The following is an 18202-nucleotide window of genomic DNA, read 5'->3' on the forward strand; positions in this document are numbered from 1 at the left end:
AATGATTTTCGTAAATTTTCCATTAAATGGTAGTTAAATTGAGTTTAATTTTAGCTCCAATTATCTGAATGAGGTGTAAAATTTAAACTGTTCTCCAAATTAAATTTCCGCTTTATTGAATTTTCAACATGAATGATTCCGTCCGTGAATTCTTCATTCATAATTTGAATTTAGCCCTCCAATATTCAGAATTCACTAAAACATAGGTAAATCAGTGAAATTGCACGTAAGGGCTGAGGCTAAAAATGTTGGTAATTTAACATTTTTGCGCTGAATTTATTCGCCTTTGATTCACAAAAAAATGAATGGAATACAAAAAAACAAAGTGAATATCATCCATATGTATGTATGTACATGTCCACATCCAGTAAATGCATTGACAATGGTTCAGTCGAGAAGAAATCGGAGTTGTTTGAGGGCTGAGGAAGTCGAATAAAAAAAATAGTGAATAAGGAAGAGAGCGAGGAGAATGGAGGGGAAAAAAGGAATATGACAATGCTCAACGTTGGCATTGTAGAATCAACGATTCAGGGGAACGTACCTGCTACCCTTGCTTAGAATCACTACAACCTTTTTTCATTGTTGGTGGATTAAAAAAAAGTGAAAGGTGTGCATCAACAAAAATTCGAATATTTCAATATCCAAAGTTTCGTTAAAAATAAGGACCCAGACGAGATGATTTTTTAACCTATTTTTTTCCACTGCTCATTCAAAACTCCGAAGTCAAAGGGAAAATTCAAATTTAATAATAAATTTTTATAAATAAGTGTAACAGGATGTCGGTGATTTTTTTTTCGTCGTCTCCGGAATGATTCGGGATGCAGAAAGTTGTGAATCAATTCTTCTGGTGTTTAATAATAAATGAATCAACCGTTTTTGGAGTCGCAAAAAATTCACATCCGGAAATATGTTACTTAAATTGAACTGCTCTCGGTGAACGGAATCCCATCAATCATTAAAATCCATCGAAAATTCATCGGATCACTCCGACACATTGCTGTGAATTCTTAAGGGGAATTGTACGTTCCTCACACCGGGAATAGGGGTTGGAAAAGTAAAATACTGGAGGTATTTTTCCAAGTAATTTTTTACGGAGATTTTGGGGATTTTTGATTATTTGCGGTCGCGATTTAGGACAACACATTTGTTCTAACAAATAACAAACTTGATTGCAATTACGGAATTTTCTTTTTTTTTATTGGGCTTTGTATCGCAAGAAACACATCGCTGCTAAATATAAATAGAATATTGTGCACTAATGTGCAATAATAAATATTAAATAAAAATGGAATCAGTTGACCAACGGAAAGGATCCTTTTAACCAAAAAGTTCTCTCCGTGCATAGCTTGATCAATTCATGATTAAAAATTCGGAATTCCGGGAAAAACCGACATTGTCAACTGTTCATTGGCCTAAAATAATTAAAAAGCAATTGTAGGGGCTTATTTATACTGCCCGGATACTCCAGATAGAGCTCAACCGGGCTAGTATGTGACGCCAACGCGGAACAATGAATTTTTCGAACAAAAACGGTCGGTCCGTTGGGCCCAGTGTGGGTGGGGTTACGAGCACTAGGTGTAGTATTACTCATTCAAATGATCCTCTTCAGGGTCTACGTTGGTTTTAATCCACCGAAACTCCGGCATTCACGTATAAACGAACTAAATGGATTTTTTTTAATAAAGAATTGTACTTCTGGGTCCTGCTGCACACCAACACACGTCAATGCCGAACTCTGTGTACACGTGGCGGTAAGGTTCACCCTTTTCATCTTATTTTTCAGTTTTTTTTTCATTAAGTGAATTTCTTTCAATTTTTTTTACTTATTGTTGGACGGACCAGATTTTTGTTTTAGTCGCGTTTTGATATTTCTGCGTTGACAGTTTTATAATGATTTGGGTTACAAAATTAGGGAGATTTTTATATTATCATTGCAGGGAGAGAAATGTTTAATAGAAGTTGCGTCTTTGTTGCATCTCATTAACGATATTTGCCATTTTTTCGCGTATTTTGAAACAATTTTTCGTGTTTGAATAATGAATTTTAAATAGTTGTGAGAAATAACAGAAACTCAAATTACCCGGTGTGACCATGACGGGTGGTGGACATGGGCCACGTGCTGTATCGTTGCGGTTGTGTAATCAGTGTATTTTCAGAGGGTTGAAAGTGAATGGGGAAACGAGGCACACGTACAAGCCAACTTTACAACTAGACTACAATCACTAAGTCCTAAGCTCTTTCATTCAATTTTCAATGAGCACGGGCACATTGTTGATGTTTAATTGTCCAAACATTTAATCTGCAGTGCAGTACCCCAATAAAAACCACACACAAATGAATTAATATTTTTTAATTCGTTTGGATTTCATTTCTGTACATAATTTTTGGGCAGTAAATGTTTGAACCAAAGGATGTGAATTTTCCAATAAAATTTAGGAAATATTGAAGATAATTTTTTGTTATCGTTGACATATTGTTCAGATAATAAATGCGAAACAGTTTAAAAATTTCCTCTTGGAATTCGGCTGGAGCACCATTTGCCTGAGAATTATTTCAAAAATCTCGAGGATTTCCCGAATAATATGAACAATAGTTATCCCAGCAGGGGTACAAGAAAAGGCAGTGATCCTTTGTGAAACTAAAGATGGCTTTTTGAAATCCTTCCCAGAATTTTCCCATCCGCCAATTGTACCCGAGACAGTCCTTCAAAAATTTTTCTACGGAAATCGAAAAACTCCAAGGTTTCTCTGTCCACATAAACGTCGACACAATGGGCATTACCGCCCTCGGGAGAAAATCCGTTTAGAATATCCGTCGATTGGGGCATAACTGCAGCAGGTGGAGTTGCCTGACCGCTGAGGGCAGCTTCAAACGGCTCCGGGTGTACTGTACTAACTGTTGTGACGTACAATTGGCAGAGGTTAAGTAAAGTCGCTTCATCCGGATTGAAAAATCAACAATAGTACAATTTTCTCACATTGATTGAATGATATTATGTTTCGAATCTTTATTTCTCATGGTTCGACATGTGAAGTGACCGGGCCGTTGAGAAGATGGGAAAATTCTACCCTAAAATTCACTACTCGATAATTATTGACACGTAATTGACTTTTGTGGAATTAATCACTAAATTTGTGAGGGATAGTTTTAAAACGATTATTTAAAAAACATAATTTACATTCTAATGAACTATTAGATTAATTACGGGAAAAGTAATTATCCAAAAGAGATGGTCATATTGCGTTTTGAAAGATATGAATTTCTTTGGTCATTAACTTAAATGGCCGTTCTTGTCCATTTGCAAAAATCGTAATTTTTAAATAATCGGTCTTTGACAAAAAATAATTTTACTCATGAAAATAATTGACGACGAACTAATTTCAAGAGGCGAGACATTAAGTGATGATCGTCCATCACTTGCATCCTTTTTCCCCCCCAATCCAACTTTTGATGGTGTTTACAAAAGTCACCACCAGATGACAGGGGTGTTGTGCGGTGGATGAAAAAAGAGGGTGGGGTCCCCTCCCTGATTTTAGCGCAAATTTTTGTTTCGCCCTCCATTGTTGATTATATCGTGGTGTGGTCTCCTTTGATTCAGCCCCCCCGAGTCTGGGCCCATCCCCAAAAGTACTGCACACGACGTGCGTTGTGTGTGGCGCGTTGCGCGGCAACTTTTCAACCCCGTAATCCGAGCGAATAGTTATCCAACTGCCCATTGTATTTACATTCTTCACAACCCCTCTCTCTTCACTTTGTACTTGTGGGATTGGTTTTAATGGGGGCTGGGTATTATGAGCGATTGGTGGAAATTGAAGTTCGAGCGATTCACTTGGAATAGCGAAAATAATTACGATTTGTTTCTGACCTCTGGAATGTCGCGAAAATTTGCACTTCAATTTTTTCCCCACTGAAATAATATATTTTATCTGACGTATATGAAAAGTTTGAATTTACCTAACTCGCCAGAGGGCTCAAACCGTTGAATTCCAAGTACAGGAATATTAACAACTATCATACGCTGCGTGAGTAAAAAATTAATAGACAGAATGCTCCCTTTTCGGTCTAGGTGCATAAAGTACTATCATCCCCTAAACTTCAATCTGTATTCCCCCATAAAAATAAATGAGATATCAACTTTATCGAACAAAGTGATCCGCAACGGTACCAGCATTAAGAATTGAACCAAAACGTTCCATTTCTCGTCCTAGGTGCATAATCCAATATTTTTCACCGCTAGTAAGGAAAATGAAAAAAAATAGCAACTCCCTTCCTCTCCAGAAAATTAAAAAAATCCCTGCTAGTAATAGAATTCCGCGGCAGCCATTCACCACCTACTCACTGATCTAGACCCTTTCCCGCATTTTTTTCAAACTAAATGAAAAAATCAATTACTTCGGCGATTAAATCGCTATAACAAAATCGATTAAAGTCGAGTAATTCGGGTAATACTCGGCTATCTCCGATCGCCCCCTCGAAGTGATGATGTCCGTACGGAATGACGATAACGTGAGACAGGTTAATCCTCTCGATAATCGATCGAGCCATTACAGATGCTAATCGTCCCTCAGCCATCGGCATACGCCCTCTCTCCAAACATACCTCAGCCTTGTCCCAAACGCCTACATTCCCCTTTCCCCCCAGGACCACTCGCCCTCATTTAATTGCGGAGTATAAATATACTGAATTGCTCAGACCCCCTAGACCTCCCGCCCCCACCCCTTTGACCTATTCAAATCGTCTTTGAGTATCTAAATCAAAAGTTAGGGACATTTGTGACTTGAGTGGCATACGTTTAATGGACAAGTGGTGGCCATTACAATTTTCACCCCCCGGCCCCCTCGCGTATTGTGACTGAATGCGATGCAAGTAATCCCCGTGTGTTCCACCTACGCAACTATTCATGTCCTTATTTCTTTTATTTGCCAGTCCTACGTCATCGTGATGAATTTCTCTCTTCTTCGGTCGGCGACACATGAAAGAGGAATTGTGAAGTGCGGGCAATTGTGGGTCTATTTATGGGTAGCATAATAGGTGAAGGTATTTATTAGATGTTTAGCTGCAGGAACATCGTAATTTAATATTGATTTCGATTCGATTTTTCGAACAAAAGTCGGCTAGATATAGCGATGAATATCCTGGGTGACTCAGAAAGATTCTTTGGAGAATTTTCAAAAGACAATATCTTTTTTTCAGAACACGTTCTCCATTTTATTTTGAAATTCATTCTTAAAAAATTGTTTTCCAAAAGTAGTTCTAACAACAAATTATCTTCAAATTATCTCCAAATCTTTCGAAAAATTCATCTCAATCCATTTCAGGATTCTGGTCTGAACGATTTATCACAATTTTTGGAAAATTCAGTCAAAAATTGCATTTTTTTGCTGGAAATCGCGGACTTCTACAGATTGTCGAGAATTGAGGATAAAATAAGTGGAATAAACCACAAATCGAGCGTATTCGTGTTCGGTCTGGTAGAGTCAATTGGCATTATTAGATTGGCACCCCTGGCGTTATACGGGGGCCATCCCCGATGCCGAGAGACACAAACCGCTGAAGCACACTCAGCGTTAGCAGCCTACAGGGTGCTACGTGCGTGATGGTTGGCGGTAAATTTCATTTTAACCATAGGGGGGGGGGAGGGGGATTATCATGATTGAATCAGCGGCTTTCCTCTGGTTAGAATTTCCATCTCTTATTCTCCAAAACTGTCCGCAGTGCGAATTTTCTTTGAATATAAAATAGCCCCATTTCCCTCTTCCTAGTCATAATTCCTTCCCTAAAATGATTTTACAAGTCGAGAGGAGGAAGTACAGAAACGATATCTTGAATTATTTTGTTCGTTACGCGAGTGATACTCTTGTGGAAATGAAATGAACAAATGTATGTCATTAACGAACAGAACAATTCCATAACAATTACCCGAAATGTCGAGTAATTTTGGAGCGAACGGTCATGCAGAGTAAAATTACCAAATGAAATCCAATTTTTTTGATGAAGTTGGAGATGAATTTGAGTCCCGAAAGTTACTGAATTTTTCATTACGTAATTTTTCTCGGAAAGAATTTTTGCTGCAGAATTACCAAACTTTTTGGGTAATCTTTATTGATATTTTCTCTCTCCGTTCGTTGAAAAAAATGTGCAGACATTTTCCTACAGAAATCTTTCCACTATAAGTGATAATGCGGCCCATAAATCGTTTTTTGACTATAGCAGACACAACAAAAGACCCACAGAGCGTGAAAAGTCACCTGTCCAAACACATTTACTCCCAAATTTGAGAAATTATTGTAAATAGAACGGTTCCGAGAATGGGTTTACGTAAGACTGATAACTATAAAAAATGATGTAAAAAAAAAGCGTCACACATGTGCAATGTTTGGAAATTCGGGGAATTATACGGCCATAAAACATGTGGAGGTCTCTTGCTGATGACGGGTGTCGATGGTTCTCGTAATTTGGGGCAAATATTTGGTTATTTCGTTCAAATTGGTTTCACACGAACAAAAAAAATTTCAAGATGATTTATCAATCGTTACAGCTCTAGACGGGCAATTAGCCATGATAAAGTCATTTTCCCTCATTAAAATTTGCGGAAATTCTGGAGATTTGACGTCACCTTCGGAACGACGCTTAAATTCTGCCCCAATATTCACTTCTCACAAAGTAGTTAAGACCAATTAGCCTCGTTTTAATGAAAGATTAAAACTCAAATCGTGAAATTGAAACTGTCAATTACGCGCGATTACATTAGTCGAAAGTAGTTTCTGGGACGGAATTTACAAGATAATTTTTGCTGTTTCAATGGCCAGAAGAGTTTGGAATTACTAAATGATTCCACAAGAATAAGTCAATCCCTCCTGTTGTGACGTCGTCTTACCAAACACCACTTTTAATTAAAGAATGTAATGTTATACAGCGTTAACATTGATTTATTGCCGTCTACTTCAGCGTTTACCCAGCAAAAAAAAAAACAAAAATCGACATTTATTCTTTGTCAGGTACCGCCCACCTGGGGGTTCTCAATCCCCGTTTCTCACTCCTCCTGCTCCATCAATCCTTCGTCATATCGCACATCATTCTGAATCACTACCAATTATCAAAATTGTTGAAGTAAGTGTCAAATGAGAGTAATAGTGAGAGTTGAAAATTTAAAGAATAACCGGATGCTGATTATTGGCAGTGGCGACGGTGGTTATCGCCCACACGTGTCTCAAACAGTCACCACCGGGATATCCTTCACGAGAGAGCAATATGCAACTGGAAGAAATGGCCATAGCCGGAGTCAAGTTGGTGGGTTTGTAACTGAATTAAGCTGACCGTGACACGAGGTAACATAAATCAAGCCCCTGAAGTACCGCAAAACTGCCGAATATTTATTATTTACAATTCCGTGATTTTAATTGTTATTTTGAAATTTTTCCATTCGCATTCTATCTGGACAATGAAGATACTTCAATTATTTCAGTTCTCAGTTGTCACTGAATGGAACAAAGCTGTACTCATACCGTTAAAGTACAAAATGTTACTGTCAAAAGTACTTGATATAAAAATATTAAATTATCCCAGAGCAATTACTGATGTTCTTCAAATTAAATTGATTGCCCTAAAGTACTTGTGTGGTACTTTGTGTAAAATGCTGTCAGCGCAGTACTAAGATCCAGATAAAACTGCAAATTAATCCGGACAAAGTACTAAAAGTACATACCATAAAGATCAATTCACACTCTCTTCAAATTCTGTTAAAAACAGAATTTTTTCTTATTATAAAAAATATAGAAATATTTTTATCCGTGAATTCATTCATTCAACTAGATATTTTCCCACTTCCCCTGACTATCAACATAATCTTGCAATTAACAAACCCATCACATGTCACTTATTCCCTTCTCCTTCCCCAGTGAATCGAAAAAGTTAATTCTCAAATTTTCATGAGACTGGTCAACTGGTGCCCCATTCCTTCCCATCTGAATATCTCCCTTCTTCCCCCACCCCCCTTGCTCCCCCCTTCCGTCACCATTCTCATCTCACTTTACCTCCATTCATCCCCATGTTATATGCACCCCTCGAATGTTAAACCATTGTCAGTTCTGAAAATAGAGAGTGAGAGTGAGAAAGCCCAAATGTAACAGTGCACGCATGGCTGGACCAAGTGCCAGATGGGTGACTGATGTGGCGTCACAGTCATCCCCTGAAATCCATCAATGAACGCATTTTATCCCAACAGACTTCACTAGAAAAAAAAAATCACATTGAGTATCCATGTCACTTTGGTATAGTCGCGAGAAATTAAGGGTGAGTGCTGGACAAATATCATAGACACACTTTTCATCAGAGGAGGGCCAAATCTAGACCAATCGATGGACAAAAAAATTTTTCATATTTCCAATTAGTGCTTTGAACAGATGAACGCATTTTGCCATTTTTTAACAGCTTTCGGTGGGAAATTTAATAAATATCGCGGAGGGATGGGGTGGAATGGGGTGTCATTAGTGGTTGAAGATGTAAATTGTCTGTTTGAAAATCGAAATAGATAGCCGAAATTTTGATGGGCGAAAAATGGTGGATCCTGCATCAACTGCCTTCTCCCCTCTCCTGGTTGAGTCACGAATAATGACACAACAATAGCGAAGCGTATAGCTCTCGCCTATAAAAACCCGGGGTATTGTAACCGTCAACGGGGACGTGTGTGCGACGACGTGCAGGATGTTATGTGCGGACACACTGCTGACAGGATTCGACAGTCATTCGTGTTAACGATGTTTTTAGAGACAATATTCGAGAGTCAAAATAGCACTGTAGTTAGCTACATTTAAACACGATAAAAAAAATGAAATTTTTGTTGCAAATGAGGTTTCTGTCATTGTTAACTCAACTGATCTAATTAATTAAAATACATCGCTATACATCGCTTCGAGTAATTGAAATTCAACTGAAATCACGTGGTATCTACTTAATTCCGAAATTTAAAGTAATGAAAAAAATTCGAAAGGGAAGAACACGGATTAAATGTCGTGCACGCTTCTCGAGCACGATACGCCGTACGAGTGCCTAATTCGCTTCAGTCATAACGGTTGGTAGGGTTGAGAGAGTAATAATAATGTAACCAGCCCGTGTACCAGTGGTTTGATATTTTTCACAATAGAATATTTCGATGTAAAAAAGGTAAGAGAGGCCCCTGGGAATTGGTGGATTCAACTAGGGGTGGGCATTTTCTGCCCAGTGTCGACCCACTGCCAGCAAAATGAACAATATCATCAAATTTCATTATCGAATGTAATAATACAGGCTTGATTCCACCCAAAGGTTCAATGGGCCTTCACTGGTGTCAGGCACCCCCTGCGGTCCACTCTTCAACCCCATCACAATAACTGGGTCCATCGACAACATTTAAGAACAATGAACGCTGATTTATAAAGCGTGTTTTCATAAAGATTAATTTTTTTATATTGAAAATATATTGAAAACTAACACGTCTACCAAAAAATGTCATGAAATCTCTTCTGTAGATCGGAAAATTCTCTAGAAAAAGTTCCCGAGACACTTTCGCCCCAAATCAATAGGTATTGGGCTTATCGAGGGATGAAACTGATGAATTGTTTCTATCGTATGGAAACTAAAACGGGTTTTTCATATTTTTTAGTTGGAATATTTGAGCTTTTATGGTGGTCTCCATAAACCATTAATCAAGATATGTTATGGGAAATGCATCTCGTATTCCACGAAGAGAAAGACTCATAGAGAAGTTGGGAAAACCAGAGCGGTTTGTTTTTCCATGGTGTAAGCCACACGCTCTCCTTCATCGTTCAAATACCACAGTGGCTTTTATTATTACTCCCCCAGTACTGAGATCCCAAACGTTTAACCGTTACTTTACCCATAAACTAGTAAAATTCATCGTGTGTGGCGTCGGAACTTTGCCTGACGATATATGATTCATTTTAATTGTAAATATTATCCCGTAATCATCAATCGTTGGTGGTTCAACAAAGGGGAGTAGAAATAACAAAATAACCATAAAATTCATCATTAGGTTCCGGGAATTGCCTCCCCGTACAATTTCGAAAGCATTAATAGCAAAAACTGAAACTGCCGAGTGCATGGGCTGGTTCATGTCTCCATTATTTATAAAATTATTCAATTTAAAAAAAAAATCTCGTCGGAACTTTTTATAGGGAATTTAATTATCTACAAAAACCATGGTATGATATTTTTTGTGAACTCATTCGTTTTCACGATAGTTCGATTTTACGAAATTGTGTGATACTAAAATACCGTTTTTTTGACTCACAAAAGTCTTCACTAAATTTTAAATACTAACGCGGCAAAATAAATTCACAATTAGGGTATGGAAGCGAAAATTTTCCCGGCGATGTGATGCCACATTCAACGATAATCTCTAAGCCCTTTTGAGTCGAATTCGCAGAAATGATTTAATAATAGCCCATCAATACTCTCCAATCAATTATCCAAATGCTAATTTGACACTTGAGGAGCCGCATAACACCACTTGTGTTTCAATTATTAACAGGTGGACTATTCCCAGCAACTCTTGAAGAACCTAAATCTACCCCTACCCCCTTTACCCCCATCCTCTCCCCGCCCTTTCTGAACTCGGCAGCCGCAATTACGGATGAAATTCACGTATCAGTGATGTGCGTTGCGTTTTTTAACAAGGAATAATCCCACGTCAATAAAACGTCCATTCACAGTCCTGAATGATGATGAACGACGTCGTTTACATCAATTCTTACTAATTCAACATTTTCAAGGCATCTTCACAACTCATTATCTTGAACGTGTACGTGATGCCCCAATTTAGCACGAAAACTTGGTGAATGGCATGTGTTTATTCTCAGACTGTTCTTGACAGGGCGTTGGGGATCGGGGGAGGATAATTGTCATTTTTTCATTGTTTTTGAGGTTTTCCATTGACGTCAGGATTTTACGATGAGGAAATATAGCAGTTTTAGAAAATTGCACTTGAAATTTCGAGTGAAAAGACTTGGAATTTTAAAAAATGACGGACCTACATGAAATTTTCGTAGAATTATTTATTTTTTCATAATAATGCGCTTCAAAATATAAAATCTCAGTCAAAAATCAGTGATTATCACGACTAGAACGGCGGGTGCGCCTACATGAGACGCAATTTTTTCGGAAAAATAGAAAAATAGCAATAAATTGATTTCTATGATAGAGATTTCCTGGTATACTTTCTCCTCAGAATGTTGAAATGCTATTTAGTTAACGAGAAAATAGTGAAAAATAGTCTTAGACGTCGGGAAGAAGTTTTAATTTTGGAACGATTGGGTCTTCCCTGGATGTCGGTAGGGCCCCATGGGAAGAGTGCATTGCCACTCTCTCGAGTGAAACGCCTGTTCACTGGATGTCGAAGGTACACTGAAAATATTTTAGTAATCAGGCCGACGTGCGAGCATGGTTCGGGATTGCGAGTTTCGGAGCACGACGTGAATAATGATATTCCCTCATTTTTCTCAACATAAACGGAAAGCCATTCGGCCCTCTCCCTAAATTGTCAGCATTCTCAAAAATAATCCAACTCCGAATCCAAAAATCAGCGCGCAAATTACCCAAATAAGAACGACTTCGTTTCACCTCTAATCAATGAAGATCGGAATATCGATTTTTCCTCCTTCATATAATCGAATTCTTCAATTAAGGAAATATATAACTAAATTCTACTGTTTTTTTCATGAATTGAATTAAAAAAAATTCAACAGGACAAAATGAAATTCTTTCTTTTGATTGGAACAGAATTTTTTTCAAAATTTTTCTGTTCTCGTCGGGGTAAATTTGAGATGTCGGGTCTCGGCATGACGCCGAGGTCTGGCAGGCGCCCGCTTGCCTTACCACAGCCGCGAAGGCCGCACGGCAACACATTGAGCTCCTCTCTTTCGCTCTCTCACTCCACTGGTAGACACACGAACACACTGACACGATAGGTTGGAAGGGTCCCAGCGGCTGTCAACCAGCCATCACCCTCGAATGCGTATGAATAATCATATCGGCCCAATCTCATATTCATACGTTACAACCCAGAAGCAAAATTGTAAATGTATTTCACCCCGTACACCCCATTCTCCCACCCAGGGAGGCTCAGTATCAAATCATGCAGATGAATTTGTCAGTCTGGGTGCGTTTATTATGGAATGGTAATGTGTTCAACCAATTTTCTCGGTTGACCTCGTTTTATAAGACATCAGGAGCAATTTTGGAAAATTACTTTGCAGAATTAATCTGCAAGATATTGGGGAATTCCGACAACTTCATTTAGCCCTTAGTCGGGTTGAAATAGTGTTGAGGGTCAAACGACGTTAAAAAATGATTCGGGGTTGAAGTACGTCGTAAAAGGAGTTGAGGGTCACACTGGTGCGGATCGGGTTAAAGGGCAGGCCCTTAAATACATTCAAGGGCTATTGAACTGTAATCTCATCTTCAAAGGTTTTTACCTCTTGAAATAAATTGTTCCCCATCTGATGCATTTTTTAATGTTTCGACTTCGAATAAAAAACCCTCGACCCTTAATTAAAAAACCAATTGCAGTCTTTCATTTTTCCCTAATGTCCCCTAAATACCAATGAATCATTATGCGATTGATTAATTCCTCTCAAATGAATCCCCTTCGTTTTCAACTTTGCATTTCAACGGAGTTAAAATAAAATTTGAGAATCCCTGAATGTCAAACAGACTCTGAACTCTCAGCTGCGCTCTCCCAATCGCAAATCCAGCCCTTGGGATTGTTCCCGGTTTTGTGTCGTCCCCTCCCCCTAACCGTATAAAAAAAAAAACTTCAGAGGCCCGCGCGTTTGCCGTTTAAATTGATTTACCTCAGTTTTTCCGGCTCAGGTAGTTTGAGCAAAGGTACACCTCTCGACACATGCGTACGACCAGTGTCACCCTACTTTCGATCAAACGGAAGCTTCCGTGTGTTATGAAGGGCCCTTGTGTACACCATACGCACATAAAAGGGAAGGGCGAAATAATAGTGACGAGAAAGAGAGGGCGAGAGGTACAAACCAAGGATTTTTTTTCTTTTTTCCTCGTCCTATGCATCCGTATTGCGATGTTTAATGTTTTGAATGATGTTTGAGCATAATATTTGTCCTGAGAATATTCGAGGTCTTCGTACACTTCCTGCAAGGGCCCTTTGCTTATCTAATGGGGATAGAAAGTCCAAAAATAAATTAATCTAAACATGAAATTGAAGAAATTTCCCTGGGAAAATCAATTGCGCAATTTTTTTTTTACTCAGTATGAATATTCAGTTGCTCATCGAGTATTTGAAATGTGGGGGGAGGGAAACGTGGCGAGAAAAATGGAGAGAAAAAAAAACCGGGAAGATTGTTACGGAAGAGCTCTTGGATTCATGCTCGTAACACATCGAGCACTCGGCTATAAAAAATGGCATAAAGATCGGCTATTTTGACAATCCCTCGTGTGCCACCAGAGATGAGCGAAACCTGAGGAGTGAGAGGGATACTTGAACGATAAACTTTACGACTCTGACGGGCGTAAACATCAAGTGTCATCTTGACGGATTTTTTTTTTCAACTGTCGTCAACGGTTTATTCTGATTTTAATTCGCACTTATGTTATAAAAATAGGGGTTCATTCCAGACTTTCGAAGTTAATTAATTATTTACTATTTATTTGTCATTGAGGGATAAAACTTGCTACATTTATTTACATACGATGGAGCTTTCCACTCGCCAATGTGCCTGTGCGTGATGTCCAGAAATTTAGCAAAATATTAAATGACTATGACAATCGTAACAATTATAATAATTTCTGACGTGTTTTCATCAATTGAGTTCTTTATAATTCATTAAATTTTGAGGTCTTCAGATAAATGAGCGAAAGGAATAAGACCATAAGTCATGTCACCTTCTGCCGGATGGATTCCAACCCTTCATTAGATTTCCACTAATTTATTACTTTCGTCATTCAAATGAATGATAACAGGTGCAAATAATTATCAACCGATAATTTAAAAAATTAAAAAATAACTGAATAAAACATGACACTGAATATTTTACAGAATTTCATTGACCATAAAATCGATAACAGCAAGTCACGTAGCAACAAAGTGAGAACGTAAAACAGGTACGTCTATCGTGGATACTGAATCTCAAGAATATTTTCCGGGCCCCAGAAGTCAGATTCACAGCGTCACCGAGTGCTACCGCTACTACTCAAGGGGAAAGGGGGTCGAACTAGAGGGGCTGTGCCCCCCGGTAGTGCAAGTCACGTCGTGTAATTGCTGGTCCCGATGTTTTTCTGAGACATATCGCGTGTGACAAACCCCTCCCCCACTCGCGTCGTGGTAGGTGATGTCGGGACACCCGGTGGGGTCTTCACACTGTCTTCCAACAGTGAGTGACACCCCCGTACTTTGACCTCGAGCCACTTATGGGAGCCGTAAAAGGAATGATTTTCCAATCAAATGTCTTGCAAATGGATAATCGATATCGGTATTTTACTAGGATTTTGTGGCCATTGGGGTGTTTTCGTGAATTTCTCAATGAACAAGACTTCCCACTCGAATCGATTAAACCTGATTTCGAGGTTAGACTCATTGGTATATTTTTAGATTCATTCCGCTCCATTGGTCTACACAGAACGCTTTACAGTAATTAATGGGACACCATAGGATGTTATGTGATGTTTCCAGCCAGCAATTTCCCGGTTATTCCGCGTTAAAAAAAATCTTAACCCCCTCACTTTGACTTCCTCTATTTTTCTCATTCGCACGTTTCGAATGCTTTGAAAATATTTCGAAGAGTGAAGAGCACGTTTTAACGAAGGGACAGTCAGGATGACGAACACATGGCTGACAAACGTTTCGGGAGAAAGCACTCTTACCCCTGGGGCGATCGATGGCGGGGGAGAGGGAGAAGGTCCCTGTTGGACCCCACGTGCTGTGACCCGATTGAGAGTCTTCTCCAGTTACATTTCCCTCAATTCTATACCACTGAGGAACCAAGTGGAGAAAACACACTAACGAAGAGAGGGAAGAGCGGGGGGTGCTCGAGTTTTTGGGAGTTCTTTTTTTTTTTATTCCTAAATTTTATTTTCAGGGACTCGAGTGGCCTTCGGTGCCTCGCACCATTCCCAGAACGAATTTGCCTCGTGGGTTCTTCTAGGTCTAAGCCGAAATTGGAGAGACGGTTTCGTGTTACTGGGGTTCAAGAGTCGTCGCAGTTCTTGTAGAAATTAAAAACTTTTTTTAGGGAGTTGAACATCTGGAGTGAGATGTCAGGAATTGTCCGAGGTGTCATTGCTGGGGATTTTTGGGAATTTGCGTATTCGATGGTGGATGACGATTTAATGAGATGGCCAGGGTTCTTATAAAAAAATGACAAGTACTTGTCTGAGAATCGGGTGCGAGATAACAGAGAGCGAGACAAAAATTCAATAAAAATCATCCGAATTGTTCATCAAATCGGGTGATTTCTATTGATTAATCGGGTGATCAAATTTTTGACAACATTTGTATTTAAAATGGAAATCTATTCACACGATTTATTTTATTGTGCAGTAATGTTATTCCACTATTAATTTTTTTCTAGATATTTCGTTTATTTCTATCGATCAGTTAACCCTCGTCATTTTTATTTGAATTATTCATCGAGCATTTAAAATTTGAAAAATTTGGTAATCGTACAGCGACATCGCGAATGCATTCGAATTTCGTACAAACGGTGCGGCCCACCCGCTTGTCCACAGCTCGCGTGGCCCAACATCACCAAGTTTTTGCGTTTATCCCAGGAAGACCTGTTATTATCGCGTGACGCACCTACCACTGGTGGAACATAAAGCTGTTCTGTTCGGTTGAACCCACAGAAACAGAAATATAAATCATCAAAGAAATGATGGAGATGAAAGCAATACGTGTCAAGATCCATGAACTCCCCTCCGGAGTAATCAGAAACATAATGAAATGATCCATCAATGTGATGATGGGGTGGGGGGAGGGAGGAGGTGGAAAAAAAATCACTTTCGTAAAACGAAAAATGTCGAACCAAGTTCGAGGTCTCGATTAGCCGCACGTCGAGTTTGGTCGGATAAGATCTTTCACTGGACAGGTGGGTCAGCCCTTGGTTATTCATTAAAAACTCGTTAATCCATCAGAGGTTGATGCCACGGGGTAACCCTGTACACACCCAAGTTTTTTCCGGGATTAACGGGATGTGAATGAATATTCAAAGATAAATGTTGATGACAATTTGATGATGAAAGCTGGAAAAAATATTCAGATTTTCATTCCTCAACTTTTCAATGTCTATTCCGATTTTAAATTAATTTTTATAATGACATGCTCTTTCTTTTTCTCTGATATCAAAATACATTTTTTCAAAATTTCTTTTTCTCCAGTCTTCTATAAATTCGCTCAAATTTTCTGAAAAATTTCCGCGGTAATTGTCAATTTTTACTGTAAGTTCCCTCACCCCACACTTTGCCCCCCATTTCCTGTACTAAATACTTTTACTGAGAAATTTATTTCCTTTCAAATTACAATTAATAATAAACTGTCTTTATGACTTTTGCATTTTATTTTTCGGGTAATATTTCTCGAGGTCGTTGATGAGCACAGTCGCACCCCTCTTCATTTCCAAAATTGAAAGTTCACACCTCGAATTTATCGATCCTCCACCCCCGAAAAATTATTCAATTACTTTGATGAATCTTCCATGAGTAAAACCGTCAGTTTTATGGTTAATAATTCAACCGATGCTCGATCCCCACCAACTGATAATAAAAACTCGGAGCAAAAATAGCCACCTAACCCCCAAAGACATGAATAGCGAAAAACAAATACATAAAAAATCTAAAAATAATTCATGATTTTCGGAATTTCCTGTTGCGCAATATTTTCAGCATTGACGTATATGATGATCAGCTGTGAAGACTCCTTGTGTATTTTTATGAAAAAGTACGTTGGTTAGGTTATGTTTGTGGAGACGCCTGGAGAACGGACTGTTAGCACCGGGCGATAGCCACCACTAATCGTGCATCAAATTAATTTTACAACGTGCCATAAACGTTTATACGTTTCGTATACATGTTGCTAAGGTAGAACAGGTGCTTCTAGCGTGTGCGCCAAAACTTCTTTATTGCTCATTTCGATTTGTCATGTTTTATGCGGTTTATCATGACTCTATTGTCTCATAAATTTGAAATGGGTATACGGGAACATTCGGGTTATGTTTATTTTTGTCATTAAGCAATATTTTCACCGGGAGATTAGTCGTAAAAGCGTAAAGTGTCATAACCTTAAAATTTTTGCTGCCGAATTTGGATTTGGGACCGGCTTCATGGGAAAATCCGGGAAGTATCAATTGTTAAACTGAATAAAACGACCCTTTACAATCGATTAGTAACGGAAATATTTAAAACCTAATCTCATGATCGAAATTCGATAAATCGCTGACTCTTAGATTCCAGAACTCGCTGCTAAATAATCGATACCTCGCACAGCTCGCGCTGTCAAAAATTCCGATAACACATTGCGACGCCTCCATTAGCAATATGAGTGTTGGCAAAAATCAATAAGTCGATAAATGGCTTGATAATTCTCAAAAAATATAGTATAACAATAATAATGAGTTCTCCAGTTAATTTTTTCCCGGCTTCTGAATACCGCAATCCACTGATTTCGTCATGAAAAAAAATTGCTTTGATCTAATCCAGTAAAAAGATTAATCGCGTAAGTAAGAAAACGCGCCATATATGAATACAGCCTAGGTATAATGGTTCGTTAGGCATCGGAGTTTTTCATGGCTTCGGTTTTTCGTAGCAGCTGTTCTCCCGTCTCGATGTGTTTGTATGTGAAAAAGACGGAAGTCGCTTGCAATGCGAGAAAAGGTAGAAAAAAAAATATTCTTCTTCAGTTTGTCCTGCCGACATATGGAGGCAAGGAGTGAGACTAAAAAGGCAGAAATCGAGTCTCAAGATTCGCTTCCCTCATTAAACAAACAAGGTTCTGCATACTTACCCCATTGGGCTGCTCTCGTACTCCTTTCTTCGTCTCGTTTGCATGACGACGCCTACTGCGGTTAAAATCCAATGAGCATAATTACCATGACGTTCTCTGGAAAAAAAAGAACGTGTACGAGAATATTAGTTTATGTTTTCTTACATTTGTGAGTGAGATGAAGGTGATGGGGGTAAAAAATTTTGA

At 38.7% G+C, this 18202-nt stretch overlaps 2 protein-coding genes across 9 annotated transcripts in view; one reads left to right on the forward strand and one right to left on the reverse strand.

The window, feature by feature from the left end:
- The window catches only part of LOC135162355 (uncharacterized), a 105335-nt gene that overhangs the window by 74904 nt on the left and 12229 nt on the right, over nt 1-18202 (reverse strand). For all 6 annotated transcript variants that reach the window (XR_010298948.1, XR_010298947.1, XR_010298945.1 and 3 more), the window contains exon 2: nt 18017-18112. Coding sequence is in view for 1 of the 6 variants with exons in the window: in XM_064120720.1 (XP_063976790.1) it covers nt 18017-18112 (96 nt within the window). In the remaining 5 variants the exon portion in view is untranslated. The remainder of the gene's footprint in view (nt 1-18016; nt 18113-18202) is intronic.
- The window catches only part of LOC135162349 (homeobox protein homothorax), a 291410-nt gene that overhangs the window by 50926 nt on the left and 222282 nt on the right, over nt 1-18202 (forward strand). The window lies entirely within an intron of this gene.

This window comes from Diachasmimorpha longicaudata, chromosome 5, assembly GCF_034640455.1.
Source record: "Diachasmimorpha longicaudata isolate KC_UGA_2023 chromosome 5, iyDiaLong2, whole genome shotgun sequence".
Taxonomy (NCBI): domain Eukaryota; kingdom Metazoa; phylum Arthropoda; class Insecta; order Hymenoptera; family Braconidae; genus Diachasmimorpha; species Diachasmimorpha longicaudata.